The sequence below is a fragment of the Pteropus medius genome, unplaced genomic scaffold (genome assembly GCF_902729225.1).
Source record: "Pteropus medius unplaced genomic scaffold, Ma_sr-lr_union100, whole genome shotgun sequence".
Classification (NCBI taxonomy): domain Eukaryota; kingdom Metazoa; phylum Chordata; class Mammalia; order Chiroptera; family Pteropodidae; genus Pteropus; species Pteropus medius.
The window spans coordinates 25,538,930-25,559,062 of record NW_024342467.1 but is presented as its reverse complement, the minus strand read 5'-3'; the positions used below and the strand labels follow the sequence as shown (position 1 = coordinate 25,559,062).

At 57.8% G+C, this 20,133-nt stretch overlaps 1 protein-coding gene across 6 annotated transcripts in view; it reads right to left on the bottom strand.

Moving 5' to 3' along the window:
* Positions 1–20,133, bottom strand: part of GRB10 (growth factor receptor bound protein 10) — a 123,254-nt gene that overhangs the window by 17,669 nt on the left and 85,452 nt on the right. For 3 of the 6 annotated variants that reach the window (XM_039862819.1, XM_039862820.1, XM_039862821.1), the window contains 4 exons: positions 18,603–18,822; positions 12,575–12,695; positions 12,464–12,505; positions 1,911–2,067 (listed from right to left, as the gene is read on the bottom strand). In XM_039862819.1, coding sequence (XP_039718753.1) covers positions 1,911–2,067; positions 12,464–12,505; positions 12,575–12,695; positions 18,603–18,822 — 540 coding nt within the window. Of the gene's footprint in view, positions 1–1,910; positions 2,068–12,463; positions 12,696–18,602; positions 18,823–20,133 lie in introns of all 6 variants that reach the window. The other 3 variants (XM_039862817.1, XM_039862818.1, XM_039862822.1) reach the window with 2 other exon arrangements.

The window sequence follows — 20,133 nt, the reverse complement described above, 5'->3', positions numbered from 1 at the left end:
AGGGAATTAAAAATGTTTTTTCATCAGGTAAAACAAGGAGAAATCAAAAAGTGAGATGACAGCTACTAAGAGAGGCCAAGACAGGGGTCTAATTCCAGAGCAAACGGCGTTTTGTCTCCGATGGACCGTGGGGGTCGCCCCATGACCAGTGGGAAGCACCAGCTCTAAGGGGACATGGGGACACGTGGCTATGCAGGCGCCCGTCCTCCAAGCCCAGCTCTTCCTGCCTGCCAGGCAAGCGCACAGGAAAGCTGTGCCCAGCAGGGCAAACAGAGAGTGACGCGTCCCCATCGTCTGGCCCCAGGGGGACGGGCAGAGGGGAGCGGACCCTGAAAGGAGCAAGCTGGGTCACTCTGGGGACGCCAGGGAGGCCCCAGACACCCGCAGGTGAAAACAAAGCCCCTCTGTAATCCCCTTCTGCACACCCTCTGCGCGTGGGGACGCGGCGGCCAGCAGGGGTCAGGGGCATGGGGTCCGGCCTCGGTCTGCCACCGAGTGTCCATGGCACCCGTCTTCACAGCTGGCAGAAAGCCACCCGACAGCATCGGTTCAAAGCCCCCTTTTTTCAGCTCTAATTTTCTCCATGACTCTAAAAGCATGTCTTTTCAAAGGCCCTTGGGTGGCTCTGTTCTGGGGATGGCAGGCCGCCATCCAGACTTCATGTCATCACAGGGGCCTTGGTAACGCTGGCGTGCTCACGGCAGCCGGCGTCCCAGAGGGCTGCCCATGCGAGCGGCAGAGCCAGGCGCGGCTCGAAGGGCGTCCGCGGCTCCCACTTTCCTGAAACGAAGTCCAGCATCTGTGTTGCCCCCTGCTTCCCATGAAAAATCCTGAAAAATTGGACGCCTCGAAAAAGCAAATCTTACTTCTCTGCCTTAGAGTGTAGTGGACTTGTGAGTCCTGAGCAGAATCCTGAGTCGCCCAGCCTGGCGTCAGCATCCCACCGCCCACCGCCATGCCACGGCCAGCCCCTCATCGCAAGCCCAGCAGGCCGCAGAGCCTGTGGTCACTCAGGCCTATGAGGGAGACCCCACTACCAGGGGTGGAGTTTATCTGCCGTCACACTTTCAAAAAGGTTCACGAGAAAAATTTCGAAGCATGGGGAGAAATTTGTAGTCTGGGTGGGTTTTCTCTCCTTCAAGACACAGGAGAGACATATGGCTGTTGTCTTACAGAAGCTTCTGGTTTTTAATATGTACCTATGATTTTGTAAGCACCACGCTTTATCCGATAAGAATTTAAACAAAAGTCTGAAAAACTCTTTGCCTGAAATAGACCTCCTGAGCAAAAAGCAGAACAAAACAAAATGCAAAACCTCACCAAACTGTGTAAATAGTACATAACTCAAAATATCTCCTTGGTCTCTGCACACACACACGCGCGCGTGCGCACACACTGTGCAGAAGCACGTGAACCAGCTCACAGACACACCATAAGCCTCCAGCTGAGATGGCCTGCTCTGTGGTGCGCTTCGGTGCCCAGTGGGCCTCCCTGCTCCCCTGCAGACTGCCACCACGGACCCCGTGCTCCCGTCAGGTGGACGAGCTGTTCTCCGCAGAGTAATGCCACAACCCTGCAAGGGACCGGCCCTCCCCAGGGCACCGCCGGCTCCCTCCACAGACCACAGGTGGGACTCAAGCCCTACACGCATCTCACGGCTAACTCGCAAGGAGAACCTTCTCGCTGTGTCTGAGCCCTGGGGACTTCCCGCTGACCCAACCAAGAGCAAGGTTCCGGGGAAGAGGGCCGGGGGTCGGGAAGGGGTTTTAGGAGAACGAGAAGGGGCCGTCGCACGGAGGACAACACGGAGATGCTGCTATGTGGGCGGGGACACAGCAGTGACATGTCTGGCATCTGGCCGTGGTGGCCTTTACCGAACGCGCGGCGCGTGCTCCCGGGCGCGGTCCTACCTAGTCCCAGGTGCGGATGGTGCTCCACCAGGGTCCAGCTGTTGTCGTCCACACAGTGACTCCTGTACACCAGCAGCTGGCACAGGTCCCTGGCCGTCATGTCTGCTGGGATCTCCACCACTTTGCACGTCCCGTCTTCACTAAAGACTTTAACATCCTGCAACATGCCAAGAGGGCACGCACAGATGAACGACTTCGGGTTTTTCAGAAATAAAAACGAAACCGAGTAAAACAGCTCACGCACAGCGCGCTTCCGAGACGTGCGTGCCCTCCCCTCCCCCGCCCCCGACGGGCAGGGGCACAGTGTGATGGTCTCCAAATGCCCAGGACACGCAGGGGACACCGGCCCCCGGCCAGACCTGAGGGTACGTGAGGCTTCTCAAGAGCCTGCCTTTGGGGTTCGGGTTGTTCACGGCCTGCTGCTGGCTTTGGGGTTGGATGCTTCACAGTGGAACCAAGTGCAAACACCCAGGAATTTCTTCTGTGACAGAAATCCCACAGAAGTCCCAACCTTCGATGCCGATGGCTCCACCTGCTCTCCATCCCCAGGGCCCGGGGTGCGGTGGCCGACATCCACTGCCTTTTCCTGTCACTCCCCTCCCATGTTCATTAAGGCTTAGGAGCAGGTTGAGAAAAACTAACACGAATACACTGAAATTTAAGACACTAAAAGGGAGGGTATGGCGAGAACACGGTCACAGCATTCTTTGGTCCCTTCCCCGCTCAAAATCACGAGCAAAGTGCATTTTCCAGGTGGTGGTCAAAGCCATTGCAAACGAACGGCTCTCGGGCAGAGGGACACCGAGGAGCGACGTGGAGGACGAAGGGTATACATGGCTGCCTAGCTACACACCGTGGGGACGCAGCCCTTGAGGGGCATGTGAGATGCTTAAAAAAATCTTACCACAGCAGCCTGGAAAAAGCAGTCAGAGGAACAAGATGGCATTTTAAACCCACACTGCCTCTTGAAAGGGAGTTTGTCCCCGTTTCTCCCACCGTCCCCGGGGGGCTGGGCCCCACCCCGCGCTGCCCCGCCAATGGCTGGCTGTGCAGACGCCCCGGTGGGCAGGCTGTCTCCAGGCAGGCAGGGCAGCTGCTCCCAGTGAGGCTGCCGGCTCAGCCCTCTAGGTAGTGAATCGAGCCACCTGGGCAGACCAATCAGGTCCCTCCCTGGACCTGATGCAATTGCTCCCCCACTGGCTCCCCACTTCACGAAGTGCCTGAGAGCCCACGGCAGAGGCGCTGACAAGACGGCCACTGGGCGCTCAGACCGAAACGCCAGCAAAGTCCCTGCAGATTGTCCCCTGGCACTGGAGTGACAGGCGGAACTCAGGGCCCGAGCACGTGTGCTCTGTGAATGTGACCCGTCTGCCAAACCTCCTAGACGTCTTTGTCCCTGCAGCTCGGGCATCAGTGACAACTTCGGAGATGGTGCTTCCTGTGCCCTGGGAGGGTCAGCCTGTCCTGACAAACTGCCTCAGCTCTGCTGCTCTCTCAGACATTCTCTCAAGTTTTTCTGACCGAGAGCATACTTTGTCCAAAGGTTTATTTCTGCCCAGAGCAGTCTGGCCGGGGACAGTGCCGGGAGCAAGTCCCACGGGGACGGCATCATCCCATGAGGACCGTCCCCAGTCCTCCCACGGCTCCTGGCCAGGAAGGAGTTAATGCTCGCTCAGCCTGGAGTTCCCAGCCAAAGGGGGGCTGGCCAGCCAGGGGGACTAGCCCTCCAGGTGGGCAGAGTCACCAGGCTGCTGCTGCCACCTCTCAGCCGCCCCTAATCCCAAAGAAATCCCAAAGAAATCCCCGGGGCTATAACAGGGCTGTGGGATCCGCTTTCGAGTCACATTCATCTTTAAAGAAGCCCACCCATCTTTTTCCAGAATTTACATTTCATTCAATGAAAGTTAGAATTTTACAAGGCAAATTACGTATTCAAACACAGCTGACGTGACTGTGTCTATAAAAATACAATTTAATTTAAACAAAGAAAAACACGTTTTTGGTCTATAGAAGAAAGTTTTTAAAAAAACTTTAAAGAAAACGCCTTAACGTAAAATGAAAACAAGTTTCGGTAACACAGGTGGATGCGTACAGTTCGCGGCAATACAGTTTGTGCCGACGGGCTGCTGCCTGGGCCGCCCGCCGAGCCTTGCACGCCGGGACCGCTTTCCGCCCGCAAGCTCGGCCTGGCCCCCTTTCCTCAAGTTTCTAAGTGAGTCTGTCTGTGACCGCAGCGAACGCGGTCTTCTCTGGGCGTTTAGAGGGCGCTGGAGTGAGGCCCTCGTCTCCGCACGTCCGTTTGCCACTTTTCCTGCCCCAAATCAGCTGCGGCACCAGTTTTCCAATCTTTTTTTTTGGCTCCATTTCATTCTCCGTTAAACTCTGTCCTCGCCTCTCTCTCTGTTGCTCCGTGGCCACCCCTCAAAGGTCTATATATAGTCTGAGTATTAAAAGCTCAGGGTGCTTCGTCATACGGCCACGTCCTCTGCTTTAGGTTCCCAGAGACGGCCAGGCTGGCAGGACCTGCCGGGGGCGGGGCAGTGGGCCACCGCTACAGGCCCGTGGCCGGGACAGACGCAAAGGCACGCACGATCTAGCGGCAGGACGTGGGGTCCCACACTGCCCGCTCCGCCCCAGGCCGGCGCGCCGGCCCTGCCCCCCACAGATGATGCACACCCCCAAGCCAGGAACCGGGGAAACCCCTGCGCACACCAGCAACCTCAGACAGGCACCCTTTGGAAGCGCGGACGGGAGCGCTCCTCCCGGGTGCGGCATACGCAAGGAAAGCACTGTCGGAACAGCCAGCTGCCCGCCGCTGGCCCTGTAGAGCCAGAAGTCCTAGGGGAGCGATCTGCACCGGGTAACCGCCCCTTCGGGCACCACCTGGGTCGCTAACGACCCAAGCCTCGTCTGCCCGTCCGAGCCACGGGTGCTGCACCGAGCGTCAGCAACAGGGGCGAAGCACAGGGCTCTGCGTCCGGAGGTCGCGGCAGCATTTACGAGCCCCTGGCAGGGGGTGGGGGTCGGCTGAGGCCCTCCCGAATCTCACAGGGCTACGGTCTTGCTCCATCACTAACGGGCTGTGGGCACCTGGCTCAGCGACCTCGCTGCTCTGAGCCCGTTTCCTTATCTGTGGGGTAAGCAGCGCTGGCCTCACAGCGTCCGCCTGGCACCGGCTAACCAGAGCCTCTCTTGAAAAGCTCTGGCCTCCTGTGCCTGCCCCTGGGGGGTGCTTGGATAAAACTGGGACAAGGAGCTGGGAACAAGGCAGGGGACACCGGGGGAGAGGGCACCCGGGCCCCAGAAGGCCACGCCGACTCTGGTCTGCAGTTCTGAGAAAGCTGCCCCTAGGACTGGTAAGACGGAGCAGGAACAAGTCTGTGGGAAAAGCCAAGCCCTGGACTCTCCATGTCCTTTTCGTCACTGCAAAGACAACTAAGTAGCTAACTGCCTCTGAAATCGAGGGCACGTTACGTCACCATCACGAGGCTCTCCCTTTGCAGAGTTAGGGGAGGGATGCTTTGTCAGGCTACCTGGCCCCCGCTGGCCTGGTGCCACGGCCCTGGAGTGGTCACAGAATGTCCCACCCTTGTCAGAGCCTCACCGTCACCTTTTTACACACTCATGGCAGAGTGAGAAGCAAAGGCTTAAATCTCTGCAAACTCAAAGGAAGGAGCTTCATGACCACGAGGGCTGGTGACATCATCTCCATGGTCCCAGAATGCATTCTGGGAAGGCCGGCTTTTTGTCTCGGGGTCCCTAACGGGTACCCTGTGGTGGTGACATTCTTGCCGTCAGTCTCACCCCTGCTTCAGGCACCGACGCAGCCTGCTGGCTGACCCGCAGGCTCAGAATCCGGTGCTGAATTCAGAAGACCTCTTGACTTTGGCACATGTCACCTTGTGACCACAGAAAACGGGGCACGGTCAGCACCTGGCCCTGCAGCGCCGTCACGTCAGACAGCCCTGGATGGACAGCCTGCCTCCGGGCTCACGGACTGAGCTTGGCGAGGGGGGGCCATGCACCCCTGCGCAGAAACCGAGGCAGTGGAGACGGCTCAGGGCCGGGCCTGAGCTCCCGTGGTCCTGTTCGGATGCACTTCTCTAAGTGCAGGTGTGAGCTGGAACTGTCAGCAACCCCCAGAGCTCCTTGTAAACACAGGGGCACATGGTTATGGAGAAGCCAGGCTGTGATCCAAGGGCCAGAGGGTCGCCCATGGGGAGGGGCCAACACAGCAAGGGTGGCCAGACGGTGGGATGGGGCGGGAGACGAGGGTGGGGAGGTGCCGATGGGGACGGGGCCAGGAAGCCAGCCGAGCCTGGACAGGTGGACGCGCCATCTCAGAACCGCAGCGGCCAGGCCAGGGCCCCACCTTAGTGCCCTCCAGGGGAGCTGCCACTGTCCCCCGACCAGACGAGGGACGGAAGCCTCTGGAGAGGAGAGCGGCCAGCCAGCACCAAAGGGACGGAACCTGTGGAGCCGGGATCTGAACCCAGGGCCGCTTGCCGTCAGCCCTCTCCTCGTCAGCGTGGGGGACTGTCCCCTGCTAGGAAGGTCCCTGGCCTCCCAGGTGCCACACGGCCGGCTGTGGGTGCCGGGGGTCCCTGGAAGCCCCAAACTGGGCAGGGTTGGAGGAGATTAAGCTTACTGCAGACCAGGGCAGAACCAGGGGTAGTTCTGGAATGTTCTACTGACTTTCTTCTCTCGGTTCTAAACCGCAATGCTGCTTCGCGGTGTAGGGGCCAGTGCCCGAAGCCGCTGCATAAGGACACGCACGGCTGGCCTGTTCGGTCACCCTGACTCCAGCTTACTTTATAGGATAAAAATCTGCATTACAATCTATTCATTTCAGGGTTTTGGTGAGAATTAAAAATATTCTAAGTCCTAGCAAATCCTTTCCAAAAAAGTTAAAGTTCTAAAAATAATTTCCGAAATCGTTTTTGGAAGTCAGCCCCGATTGTGAGTCCCTCAGCGGATGTCCCCTGGGGTGGCTGTCACCAACCAGGGCTGGGGGAGGGGCCTCGAGGCTCAGAGTGGCCGGCGGCAGCCCCCCACCTGTTTCGTACCTGACACACAGACTCTTCGGAAGTATTTTTTTTTTTTAACTTTTCTAGAATGGGTATGTGCAGCCTATTATTTTAACGAAAGCAGGTTTAATAATATCATCGTATAGAAAACAAGCGCCTTCATAAAAGCCCGCGTCGAGAGCTCCTTGGCTTACTAAAGAGGGGCAAAAACCTTGCACCCCGCGGAGCCCGGTGCAGGCGCACATAGAGCTGTGGGCGCGCCCCCCCGCCCCCCGCGGGTCACTGTCCACTGTGCCAGGCCACTCCCGGGACTCGGGGCCAGGTCCCTGGCAGCCACACGGGCCATCGCACTGTCACCGGGACGCGTGCATCCCTCTGCTGTCTGCTCCTGTAAGCGGGCTCGCTGCCATCCACTGGGCGAGTGAGCCCCGGGGTAGAGGCCGGCGCCCCCGACACGCTTGAGGCTTCCTGGTTAGGAGCCCCACCGCCTCCACGGGGTGCAGCCCGCGCACTGCCGCGGGGCCCCTCCTCGGCCTGCCTTCAGCCCTGCGCCACGCAGCCCTGTCCGCAGCGCCCTCCCCCCCAACGGGCCGGAGCACCCCGAGTGTGAGCAGGCGTCTTGTCTGCCTGTCCCCGCACGGAGGCCACGTTCCTGCCGGCCGTGGAGGGTGGCGCATGGCGTAAAGGGGAAGGGCCTGAGGGCAGAGACTCCTTGCGCCGGCGAGGGCCCCGGAGGTCTGCGGAGGGGATGGCGTTCGCCGCCTCAACACTGGTCTGGGATGGCGAGGCCCCTCCCGGCCCGGTTCTGGGCGAGGTTTGCGGCTCGGTGCCCGGAAGCGTCTCAGCTCTGGGGGCTGCGGTCACACAGGGTCTCCCCCGTGGGCCCCTGCAGACTCTCCGAAACCCATGGTGACATGTGCGTTTCTAAGAGGTGACAGGGAGCCCAAGGTCCCCAGGCCCCTGGCCTCGTGTTTCTTCTCACGGTGCAACTCGGGGGGCTGGGGTTCCACAGCCCGTGGGAGGAGAACTCCTGGGCTGCGTGTACAGGGATGAGTGTCCTGGGGTGCAGTGGGGAGCACTGAGACAAGTGGCACATGGAGGGCGGGGCAGGACAGCAGGGTAATGGGGGGCCACAGCCCAAGTGGCCTGAGTCATCCCCAAGGCAGGCGGACTCGGTTTCCCTCCACGGGTGGAGGGAAAGTGTCAGCTGCCCACCCATCCCTCGGGAGGACATGGCAGTGAACGGGAGAGACAGGGCTTCAGGTTGGGGGTGCTAATCGGTTTCTCGCCTAAGATGACAGGATCGGCTGGGTATCTCGGGCGGATCCTCGAGCTGGCGAGGCCTTAAGTGACTGTCATCAGGCAGCAGCTTCTCTGTTCTGCTGGGAGCCCAGGCAATGCTCTCCTGGGCTCCTGTCCCAATACGACCATGGGACCTCGAGTGTCCAGAGCATGGGCAGCAGGCATGCTGTGGAGGGACCAGAAGTGAGGGCTCGCGCGGGTATGAGCAGAGGGCTTCAAGGTGGACATTGACAGCAAGCAGCCACTGGGGCTCCAGGACAGGCCCCTGGGAGGCTGCGACCCCGGCCAGGCAAAGCAGGCCTGGTGTCACCTCCACACCGGCACACGCTGGGGGTAACCTGCACTTGGCGACGGAGGGACGTTTTCTCGCCAGATGGGAGGCAAGGCCTGGGGGAGCCGGTCTGCGCCGTAGCGAACGCACGTGCAAAGCAGGTAGCTCACTTCCGGAAGGTCCATTTTTAAAATTAAGCGAAGGGAAAGAGCTCATCGAACGAAGACAATATTTATGCCCTGTTAATAATGGGGTTAAAATAAGCGACTAATCGTGTTTGCAAAACGAATGGGAAAACTCGTTGCCACAAGTCACGACGCATCTCCAGGGAAACCGTCGCTAGCTGCAGGAGGGAACCCGCTGCCCCGCTGTCTCTAAGCGGCGAGCGTGCAAGCCGCGGAGACGCAGAAATGCGCGTTTCTGTGAGGGTCGCTGCGCTCCCTTAACCGGCCCTCCTCCCCGGCCCCTCCCTCAGCCTCTCCGTCCGGCTCCGGCTCCGTCAGCCAGCGCTCCTGCTGGCTCCCGGCTTCTGCTTCCTCCAAATGTGACGGTCCTCGCTATCGGCGCCATGACCCGACTCACTGTGTCTTGCCGGCTCCGTGCACACCGCACCCGGCCTCCGTTTCTCTCCCCACGACTTAACACGTCTGGGCCCCCGGCTCCCGGACGGCGTGGGGACGGTCGCTTTGCGGGGCACGCGCATCAGGCCTCAGCGTGGAGACGGGACAGGTTCTGTGGCACAGGACAAGGCTGCCGTGCCTTCTCCCCTTCTCGAGCCAATCCGGCCTTCAGTTTCTCGCAGCCAAATGCGGCCTGAGAGCGCGTGACGCCCGAAGTCCCCGACCTGCCCTGGGAGGAACCCCAAACCCCGGGGCAGCTGGGGGCGGCGGAGCTGGAGGGCGCTGCCCGTCACTGGTGGCCTTTCCGCTGGCCGTGGCATCACCCCTCGCAGTCTGAGACAGAGTCCCCTGTCGTCCTGGGTGCACTGCAACCCCGGGCTGCACCCTGGGGAGCGAGGGCATTGTCCCCTCTGGGCCCGGCCTCGTCCTGGGGGACGCTGTCCCCGAGGAAGCAAGCGGGCGCCAGGAGGAGGCTCCGCTGATGCAGACGCCCTCCGCGCCCCGCCCCGCACCCCGGCCCGCGGGCCGCCACCGCCTGCCCCGCTGCATTCCGGGGAGGTGCTTCGACCCACAGGAGGCCCAGTGGATGTGGGGTGTCCTCCTCACGCTGGGTGTGGGGGGGAGGGGACGCTGAGGCCCTGGGTGGGCGGCCAGAATGCGCCGGCCAAGTTCACCGGCCGCTCCGGCCCTGGGCAAAGTCGTTCCTCTCGCTGGCCTCGGTTTCCCCTTGAAAACGGCGTCTTCCTTGCAGTTTGGAGAAACGTGAAGATTAAATGCGCAGTAACCACGAGGCAGGTGCCAAAAGCGAAGCCCGAGCACGAATGCCGGGCCGTCCGCGGGGGCCGCGGGCGTCTGCAGAGCCCGCCCTGCGGCGGGGAGCGGGTGGCCGCGTGCCTCCTGGTGACTCTCCCACAGGCGGACGACGAGGGGATGCCCGGAGGAATCCACACCCGCCGTGGCCCAGCCCCCCGAATCGCCGTCATCCCGCGCACTCCTCGCTGATCGTCAGCTGTCCGTCGGCACGGAGCTCTCCTCTGAAGGCCTCACGGCCCCCCTGAGGGCGAGGGTGAAGGGGAAGGCCCGGGTCCCGCTCGGGGCCACTGGTCCCAGAGGGGCGTTCAGAAGCTGTCCCCGAGGCACTGGCAAGACGCTCGCTCCTGCCTTGATGCTTTTTAAGCCTCTCTCCACCTCCTCCCCCTCTTCTGACTGGACAGGGAGGGGCGTCCAGCTGGTGGCCCGTTCTCCGTTAGGACGCTTTCTCCCACCTCCACGGGGACCAGGCCCTTCCCGTGAGCGAGGCAGAGGTGCGTGGTGGGCCCCGCACGTGCAGTGCACTTTATACGTTTCCATAGGCTGTGGCGACCCTGGACTGGACGCGACCGGACGCGACCGGCTGCTTCCTGAGTTCACATGAAAGGAGACGGAACATCAGATCTCCCTCCTTCAGGCAGGGGCAGAGCCGAGGCCCCGCCTCCCGTGCCCGGCGGGGGCCGCCTGTCCTGTCACAGGTCACAGTCCCACGCTGGCGGGAGCTCAGGGCCGCCTGGAGATCAGGACCAGCAGCGCTGGAGAAACACACTTTTCACGAGATGGGAAGTCAGGAGCGAGGGCACACACCGCAAGTTCCATCCCTTTGAGCCGATCAGAAACGATGAGAAACACTGACTTTCTACAAGCTCCTGCACCCGCTGGTCCCCACGGGCCGGAGGCATCTGGGCGACAGAAACGCAGACACCAACACAATGTCCTCATGGGAGCTAACGCCAATCCCAAGAAAAACAGCAGGCAAAATTCCTGGGTTTCCTGATTCTGCTTACAGAGCTGGACAGTCCACGGGGGTGGAGGCCCGTTTTCTTGCCAACCACTGCGAGAGCCAGATAATATTTTCACGACCTTATTTTAGGATGAGTAACTTTTTAAACAACCCCGGCGACCAATCCACAGACAGCTTGTCTAGACCCTTATTGGAAGCAGAAGGTCACCAGAGAGGCAGACATCCCAGAGGTGCTCCAGGCGCATGCGACAAAGCACGACACCCGGCCAGCTCTGGCTCCAGACAGGGCCACTCACCCCACTCACTAGGTTTCGAGGGTGGGACGATGCAGCCTGAGCCGGAGGCGTGAGGTGGGAAAGGGCCAGCGCCTGGCAGCTGGCGGGCCCCAGCAGAAATGACTTTCTGGGCGCGAGGACCCTGCTCGGTGCGGACGGAGCGGGTGCAAGGAAAGGCACCTCCCCCTTCAGGGGGGGCCGCGAAGGTAACGAGCTTGGCGAGAGCAGCGAGAGAGCTGATTCCAGCGGAAACCGCCAAGGACTCTGAAGCTCACTCGTGGACCGTCGCGGGCCCAGGAAGCGCTCAGTCTAGCAGTTAACGCCCGAGGCTCCGGACCCCGTGGTCAGGTCACACACGCTCGGTGACGCTCCAGATCTGCCACCTACACCTCACGCCCAGCCCCACCTCTCACACCGGATCCCGTCCCGGGGCCACCGACTCGTTGCTGGGCCTCAGTCCCAGTCTACCGGACAGAGGTAACATGCGCACCCCGCTCGTAGGGCGGTTTTGAGGAACAAACGAACGTATAAAAAAGTAAATGCGTAAACCACTCCGAACAGTGCCTGGCACACGGCGATCCCTCAGCGGATGCCAGACGCCAGGTGTCGTCTTGTTGGCATATTAGCCTCCCCACACCCCCCGAACATCCCTGGGTCTCCTGCTGAGCCTGTGACCCGCCCAGGACCTGCCAACCAGGTCGGAGGGAGCTGCTGGCTGGCTCTGACCAGTCTTACCGACTCTCTGGGCCTCGGTTTCCTCCCGGGGGGCAAGGCCGTATAATAAGTACCTCACAGTCCTCTTTTAATGTACAAACTACTGGTTTAAAAAGGTGGCTGTCATCTTCTGGGTCAAGTGGAAATGCTTCCACCTGGAGCAGATCATGGTCAAAGTCAGAGCTGTAATAAGGACCCTGTTCCACTGTACTGAAGGTCGGCCAGCGTTCGGCACCTCGTTTACCCTGAATTATTGGGTAATGAAGATGACGTGATGATGACATTTTTTTTTTTCAGAAAACTAAAACCCAGCTTGAAGCAGCAAACTGTTATTATTTTCTACCATTTTTACGAGACTCCTAAAACATACAGATATATCCCCAACTTAAAGGAAATTTTGGCCAATAAATAAAACAGCTTCACAAGACAAGTCCAGCTGCAAGAGGGAAAGAACCGAGAAGACCCCACAGTCTCCCTCCCTTCTTCCTGAAGCAACGAGCCAGCAGGGCCCTGGCCCCTCCGCCAAGCAGCCGGGCACTCACGGGGGGTGGGGCGCGGCGGTGTGCTCACCTGCTTCGCAATGGTGACCTGGCTCGGAGGAGGAGGGGGAGGAGGGGAGGGAGGGGGGGAGGAGGAGTGAGGAGGGGGAGGAGGGGGAGGAGGAGGAGGGGAGGAGGAGGAGGGAGGCAAGGAACTCGGCTCTAGCCCAGGGGGGCTCCTCGTGCCAGTCAGCTCTGGGAAAGGGTTGGGGATGGCCGGCAGAGACGAGGTTCTAAACTGCTGGTCTTGTTCCTGCAGGCGCCTGGGAGGGAAGAGACAGACACAGGTTAGAAGCTGCCATCGCCAGACGTGATCCAGCAGTCCCGCTCCCGGGAAAACCCCAAAAGAAAGAGGGACCGAGTGATGGCAGCAGGACGGCTCGGGGGGTCTGAAGGCGCCCACGGCAGTCGAAGTCACCCAGGGAAAGAATGGAGGGCACGGCGCTGGGGGACGGGCAGGGCAAGTTCATGTCTAATGGGGACGGAGTGTCGATTCTGCAAGACGACAAAGTTCTGCAGATTGGCTGTACAACAATGTGAATGTATGTGACACCAAGGAACTGTCTGCTGTCATGGCTGTCATTATACCCTCCTCCCTCCAAAATGGCTGAGATGGTAAATCTTACGTTATGTGTATTTTACCACAATCAAACATTAAAAAAATAAAAAGCTGCCATCTCAGACTCGAAGGGCACAGGTCCCCTCCCTCAGGGGCGACCATCGTGGGCGCACGCAGGTCACACCTCGCCCGTTTGCTGCCTTGAGTCCCTGGCTTGAGGAGACTGTGTGAGTGAGAACATTGTCAGGAGAACTATTTCCCATCGACCTTGAAACGAGTATTTCTCTAACCAAATGAAATACCAGAAGAGGCTTCCTGCTCCTCATCTGAGTTGGGGAATGAATACTTCCTTACACAAAAAGGTCATTGACACTGAATTAATTGGAAATAAATGCTTCATGTCGCTGTGCACCCCAGAGCACAAAAGCCCATGTTTATGCCACCCCAGAAACACCCTGTGCGCCTCACACCACTGACAGCCACTTCTGAGCCACACTGCCCTGTCTTCAGCATCTCTCCAGAGCTACCTGCCCCCTCCTCCCGGATTCACCAAACGCACACAGAGATGGACGAATCAGATGCAATTATGAAAAATAGCCAAAAAAAAAAATTAAGTTCAAAGCCAAAGCAGAAACAATGCAAAGTGCCCTGTGCTTCCTCTCCCCGGGGCTTCGGCGGGCAGCTTCCTGCCCTCGTGTCCAGGGCCTTCCTGAGAGTGGAGGCCCTCTGTCCATCTGAGGGTGTCGCCCCCGGTGCAGTACGAACGCCCCAGCATTGCCGCTCCTCATGTACGCCCGCCCCCTATAAACCCCTCGTTTAGGCTGTATCTTCAAAAAATTATTCTAATTTTACAATCTGACTGAATTAATGATCCATTCGCTTCCTTGAGGTTTATTACAAGAGAAGTGGATACCGCGGACGTTTTCGAGGTGTCCTGATTCTGGAGGAGCCCGTCCAGCCACTCCACGTGGACCGGGAAGGGATGCCCTGCTTTACAGTGCCAGCGTTCTCGTGGCACAAAGGAGCTCAGTGCTGGGAGCGCAGGAGAGCCTTTTCTATCATCCCCTGACCGCGTGCCAGGAACTTTACTCTGGCTGTTCACAAATCTCGGTCTTCCCATAGCAGCCTCTGCCTTGGCAGAGCGTCCATCTGACACGTGTCCCTTGTACAGAACAAGAGAGAAGGAGATGTAGCCACGCCTGCTGTCAAGATATTCTGGCCCGCGACCTCTAACCGGTGACAAACGCAAAGAATATGAGTTTTCTTTTGTTTTGACTTACAGATGCTGATGTTCTGATGCTCCGGTGGTTCACCAAAGCTTCTCTCTTTAGTAGGCTGTTTTGAACATTTTTAAAAAGTCCTATGTATTTGAGAGCAGCGAAAATACTCTGCACGATATTGTAATGGATTTGTGATGTGCAAACCTATAGACTGTCCAACACCAAGACTGAACTATAACGTACACTACGGGCTCTGAGGGATAAGGACGTATTAACGGAGGTTCATCGGTTGTAACGAGTGCACTCCTCTGGTGGGGGATGCTGATGACGGGGAGCCTACGTACGCAGTGGGGAGGCGGGTGTACAGGAAATCTCTGTATTTTGCTATGGACATAAAAATGCTCTTAAAAATAAAATCCGTGTCAAAAAACAAAAGACCTTATGCTCAGTGGTGTGACGTTATCTAAGGTCACATTGATTCCATTTACATGAAACATCTAGAATAGGTAAGTCCACAGGGACAGAATATAAACTGGTGGTTGCCAATGGGGAGTGCAGAATGGGGAGACGCTGCTTGATTGTAGGGGTCTCCGCCAGGGTGATGGAAATGTTCTAGAACTAGTAGAGGGGTCGTTGCATGATACATGGACTCTACTAAATGCCCCTGAATCGTAAAAAGTGATTAACTTTGTTGTATGAATTTCACTTGAATATGTGATTAACTTTATGTTATATGAATAAATTATTTTTTAAAAATTGAAAAAACAAGTCCTGTGTTGACTTTATAGCAGTTCACAGATACTTTTCAAAGCAAAACTGAGGGACATTACGCAAAGCTGAAAAAAAATCCCTGTTCCAGAGGCGCACAGCCAAGGGATACGCCCCTTCACAACTGCAAAAGGAGACAGGGCTGCGGGGAAGGGAGCCGAGACGCAGACACCTCGGCGTCAGAGATGGACACAGGAATGTTGGGGCTGTGCGCCCACCCACTCCCGGCCCCCTTCTGCCCTCCCTGCAGCCCACTCCCCCTCTTTCCGGATCTGGGGGCTCCACGGAGACCTCTCCAGGGAGCCTTCCCTGCTTCTCCTGCCTGCCTCCCTCTGAGCAACTTCAGAGTGACAGTGCTCCACGGGGCCTGGCTCCCAGCACCATGCTCAATGTGCTCCAGGCCCTCTGCACCCCTCAGCACCCCTCAGCCTGGGTCTGCACCCTGGGTTCCTCCTCACCAAGCATGGCCAAGTCATGTCCCCTGGTGCTGCAGAGACCTACCTAGTACGGCCGCAGCAACCATTACACTCGCTAATAAATGAGGACCCAGCAGAGACTTACACACAGGAAGTGCTGGGCACACAGGAAGTGCTGGGCACACAGGAAGTGCTGGGCACATTGGAAGTGCTGGGCACACAAGAAAGTGCTTGGTACACAGGAAGTGCTGGGCACACAAGAAAGAGCTTGGTACACAGGAAGTGCTGGGCACACAGGAAATGCTGGGCATGCACAGGAAGTACTCGGCTGACCCTCACAAAAAAATCAATCTTTGGGGATCCTATACTGGTTACCCTAGTTTTTAAAAGCAACTGAAGGAAAGAATCACTACTACTTCTGTGAGAGGAAGTCAGTAGGAAGAGACTGGGCCCTAGGACTGAGGTCTGCGCCTGCTATCCTGTGGGACTCAGTGCAGTTCCTGGGCATGGGGCCGAGTTCAGCCACAATTCTAGGCTCACAGGTCATGAGCAACTAGTTGGCAAGGAGCCAGGCCTGGTGGCCCTGCCATCCTCCAGCCCGGCCCAGCTTTGGGAGGCTGCCATAGGTGGGTGACTGAGAGAATGCAGACCCAGAGCAACTCACAGGAGAAACAAGGGTCTTCCTCCAGACTGAACTCATCGGGAGTTAAGAACATGGGGGTGATGCTCCAGGGAGCAAAGGGGGACAGACTCTGGGAGGACGGATGTGACAAAAGGCAGGAAGCCACGAGGCAGCCAATGACAAGCTGTTGGAGTCGCTGCCCCCAGCTGCAGACAGTACTTGGCCTCTCCAGACAGCAGGCTGCCCCAGCAAGAGTGTAAACTGATAGACAAAACCCAGGATGTCAGACCGAAGGAGACTCATGGAGGTTTCCAGAAGCAGGAGAATGCCTCTGCCCCCACCCCATGAAAGTGTGAAAGTTAATAAACAGACACTTAATTTCAATGGAGTTGGAAGCTGGAAGAGCGAACTCTCAGGCACATGTCACTCAACTACACTGTATGGAGCCCAGAGGAAGAGGCGTACCTTGAATCCCACACAGGAAGTGATGCTACCTTACTACCTCAGCAGGAGGAAGAAGAGACCCCTTCCTGCCCGGTAACAGCTCAGCCAATGAGAGGCTGCCATAACTCAGCCAATGAGAAGCCACTATACTTCCAATGTTCGGATTCCTCCAATGGACTCTTGGCTTACAACAGCCCCTCCCCAGTCCATAAAAGAAGGCTCGTCTCCTTTGTTTCTTTGGATTTGAGTGTGGTCTGTCATTATACATGTCCGAAATTGTGATTCTTTGTTCTTTGCAGATAAACCCATTTTGCTGGAGAAACGTGACTATTCGTGAAGGTCAGGAACAGGAAGCGAGGTCTCTGGAAGATGCAGCGCTGAGGGAGGGGCAGCCGCCAGAACGCCAGCCTGACCCGGGCCCAAGACGGCCGGTCGCGGGCTCCCCCAGAAGGCCCAGGGCGACAGGGAAGCCTCGATCCCTGGTCCATTCTTATTCTACCATCCTCACCTGAAACCTCGCCCGAGCCAACGCAGACCTGGGGGGCAGCCGTGGGGCATTTCCCAGCTTGATTTCATAAGGATCTCAGCTCAGAAGGTCCACCATGCCCTCCACACCCTGCCCTTCACAACTGCTGCCCCACTGACCTCTCCGTGCACACGCTTTCCAGGCACTGGAGACAGAGCCGAGGCACCCCCGACACCCTCCAAAACTCGAGTGCTGACAAATCCAGTCCGTCCCTCTTCTCCATCCCAGGCCAGGAAACGATCGTTCCTGGGCTAGTCCCTGAAATGGCTTCCCAATCAGCCAAGCTCTGCCGGCCTGGTTACCCTCTCTCCCACCAGCCCCTGACCCAGGCCGCCAGAATTATCTGCCAGAACCCAAATCCACTCCCCTCACTGACCTATTCCAAGCCCTTCCTTCCCCGCCCCTCCCCTCGGACCAGCTCGCAGAGATCGTGAGGACTCAGTCCCCGTCTGTCAGGATCACCTCTTTTTTTAAACCGCTCTGTATAGGTAAGGTTGACACACAAAAGCCATATGTATTTAATGTATGCAACCGCATGAGTTAGAGATACGTACACCATGACCCATCACCACAGTCTTGCCATAAACACATCTACCACCCCCAGACGTTTCCTCCTGCCCTCTTTATTATTACAGTTGTTGTTACTGTGCTAAGAACACAATATAACATCTGCCTTAGCGTGTTTTCCAGTATACAACACAGTATAGTTAACTACAGGCTTTACGCTGCACACTACACTCCTAGGTCTCGACCACCTTATGCAACTGAGGCTTCCTACGCTTTGGCTAATCCTTCGCATGTCCCTCTCCCCACCAGCCCCCGCCTCAGCCTCTGGCAACACCATTTCACTCTGCTTCTAGAAGTTCGACTATTTTAAATTCCTCATCTAAGTGGAATCACGTAATGTTTGTTCTTCGTGAGAGGCTTATTTACTCAACATACTATCTGTGTTGTCCATCTACGGGCAAATGAATAAAGAAAACACGGGATATACATACGACAGAATATTATTCACCTGTGAAAAGGGAATCCTGCCGTTTGAGACAACACACGTCATCTCCTCTACTCATGAAATCTCTCCCCCACCCCTCAGCTCCTACTCACCCTTCGACACCCGATTCCGAGATCTGCCCCCCCACCCTCCCCGCAAGGAGCCCTCTCCACTCCCAGAGCCCCGCCCTCAAGCTCTGGCCTGTCCACAGAGGCTGTGCCTCTTCCACTTACTCCACCGGGGAATGTGACCAAATGTCTGACAAGCGCCAGGGGACACCACTGTGCCTGGTCCCCGGACCCCGCTCTGGGCAGTGAGGCCTTGGTGTCCTCAACTGACTGCCCCGTCATTTCTTTCTTTCCAGAGCCCCGTCCTGTGATGGTCCTGCATATCCCTCCGCCTGACACGGGGGCTGGCCCGGAGCAGGCGCTCAGCACAAGTCATCTAAACTGAAGTGGGTACCAAGTCCAGCCCAGTGTCGTCATGCCAACCAGAGAGAAGGAACGTGCCTGCCCATGGATTTCACGTGGCCAGTGCCATCATCCCCACCGCCATTCGGCTAGCCGAGGGCAGCATCGTGTCTCTGCAACAGCGCTTGCTCGCCCCCGAGGTGCCGGGACCCACCTCGCGGCCAGGATGTGCACGGGCTGGGAGCGCTGCACCTTCTGCCGCCCGGACGCTTGTGGCTGGAGGGGCCTCGCCCCCGCGGGTGGCGGCTGGCCGTGGGTGTGCTGGCCATTCTGACGCAGGGGCACTGTGTCCGACTGCATGCTGCTGGCTGGGAATAAGCTCTCCATGGACGAGTTCATGTCATTCATCAGAGCTTCCAGGTCCACGTCATCCTCTGGGAAATAAACGGCCAAAGCCAAGAAGGAACGTTAGCAGCGGCGAGGGTCACAGCCAAACGCGCATCTCAGTGACTCTCGACGTTTAAAATTATTCGTAGGTAGAGGAGAATCACTAAGGTAAGCATAAATTTTGGCAAGGAACAACATGTTTTGTATTTATCAATATTTACCGACATTCTAGAGGCGATTCAATAACTACGGTGCCACTGCATTGCCACCTGCCCGTATGGGAGATACCTTTCAGGGCACCTGCTCAGCTCACCTACCCATCAGGATGGGTGGGCCACACTCAGCCGTGATTGTATAGCATGACCCCTCTGCCCAGCCTCAGCTGGCCAGGTCACAGGTGGACATGGAGCCCTAATTAGGCCAGTCAGGAAGCCCCCTTCCCTGAAATTCTAGGAGACACAGGAACAGAGCAGCACTCAACAATGACACTAGCCCTGGCCCACCAGAGCCACCAGGAGGGCTACGTGGTGGCTGAAGCTGCGGTAGACAGGATCACAATGTGGCTGCTGCTGACACATGAACCTGTGGACCTCCAGGTCCCCGCCCTCTGACCTCGACTGGCCCGAGAGCCAGAGGAAGCCTGTCTGTCTTCTTCACAGAAGAAGGCCTGAAGCAAACGCAGAGAGACAAAGATGGCACAGAGAACACCAGAGAGAATGACAGAAAATGGCAGAAAATGGCAGAAAATGACAGAAAGAGATGCACGTGGAGAGACTCTGATGTGTAACTCCGTGTCAGTCTAGCCAGAACAGGTTGTCCATTTGGCCAAACACAGCTCCAGAGGATGCTGAGATGGTGTGTTCAGATGAGAGTACCAGTTATATCCGTCGACTCTGAGTGAAGCAGACCACCCTCCCTAACGTAGGTGGGCCTCGTCCAATCAGTCGAACGGCTTAAGAGAAAAAAACTGGGGTCCCCGAGGCAGAGGGAGTTTTGTCTGCAGACGCTAACCTGCGATTCCTTCTTGGGTCTCCGGGCTGCCTGCCCGGCCTGCAGATTTTGGACCTGCTCCCCCACAATCACGAGCGCCCATTCCTTACATAAACCCATGTGCACCATCTGTATATGTGCACGCACATGTGCACAAAACTGCACATCCTCTTGGTTCTGTCTCTCAGAGAACCTGGTTGATACAAGGTGAGGGGTGTGACCCAGCATACTTAGAGGTGTGGGAAAGGGCCAGGGAAGGGACAGAGCTGGAACCTGGGCCGGGCTGGGCCGGGCCGTGGGCAGCCGCGCATGGCTCAGCTTCCGCGCTTCCCGTGGCCTCGCTGCCTTCCCGCTGGGAGCTCTGTTAA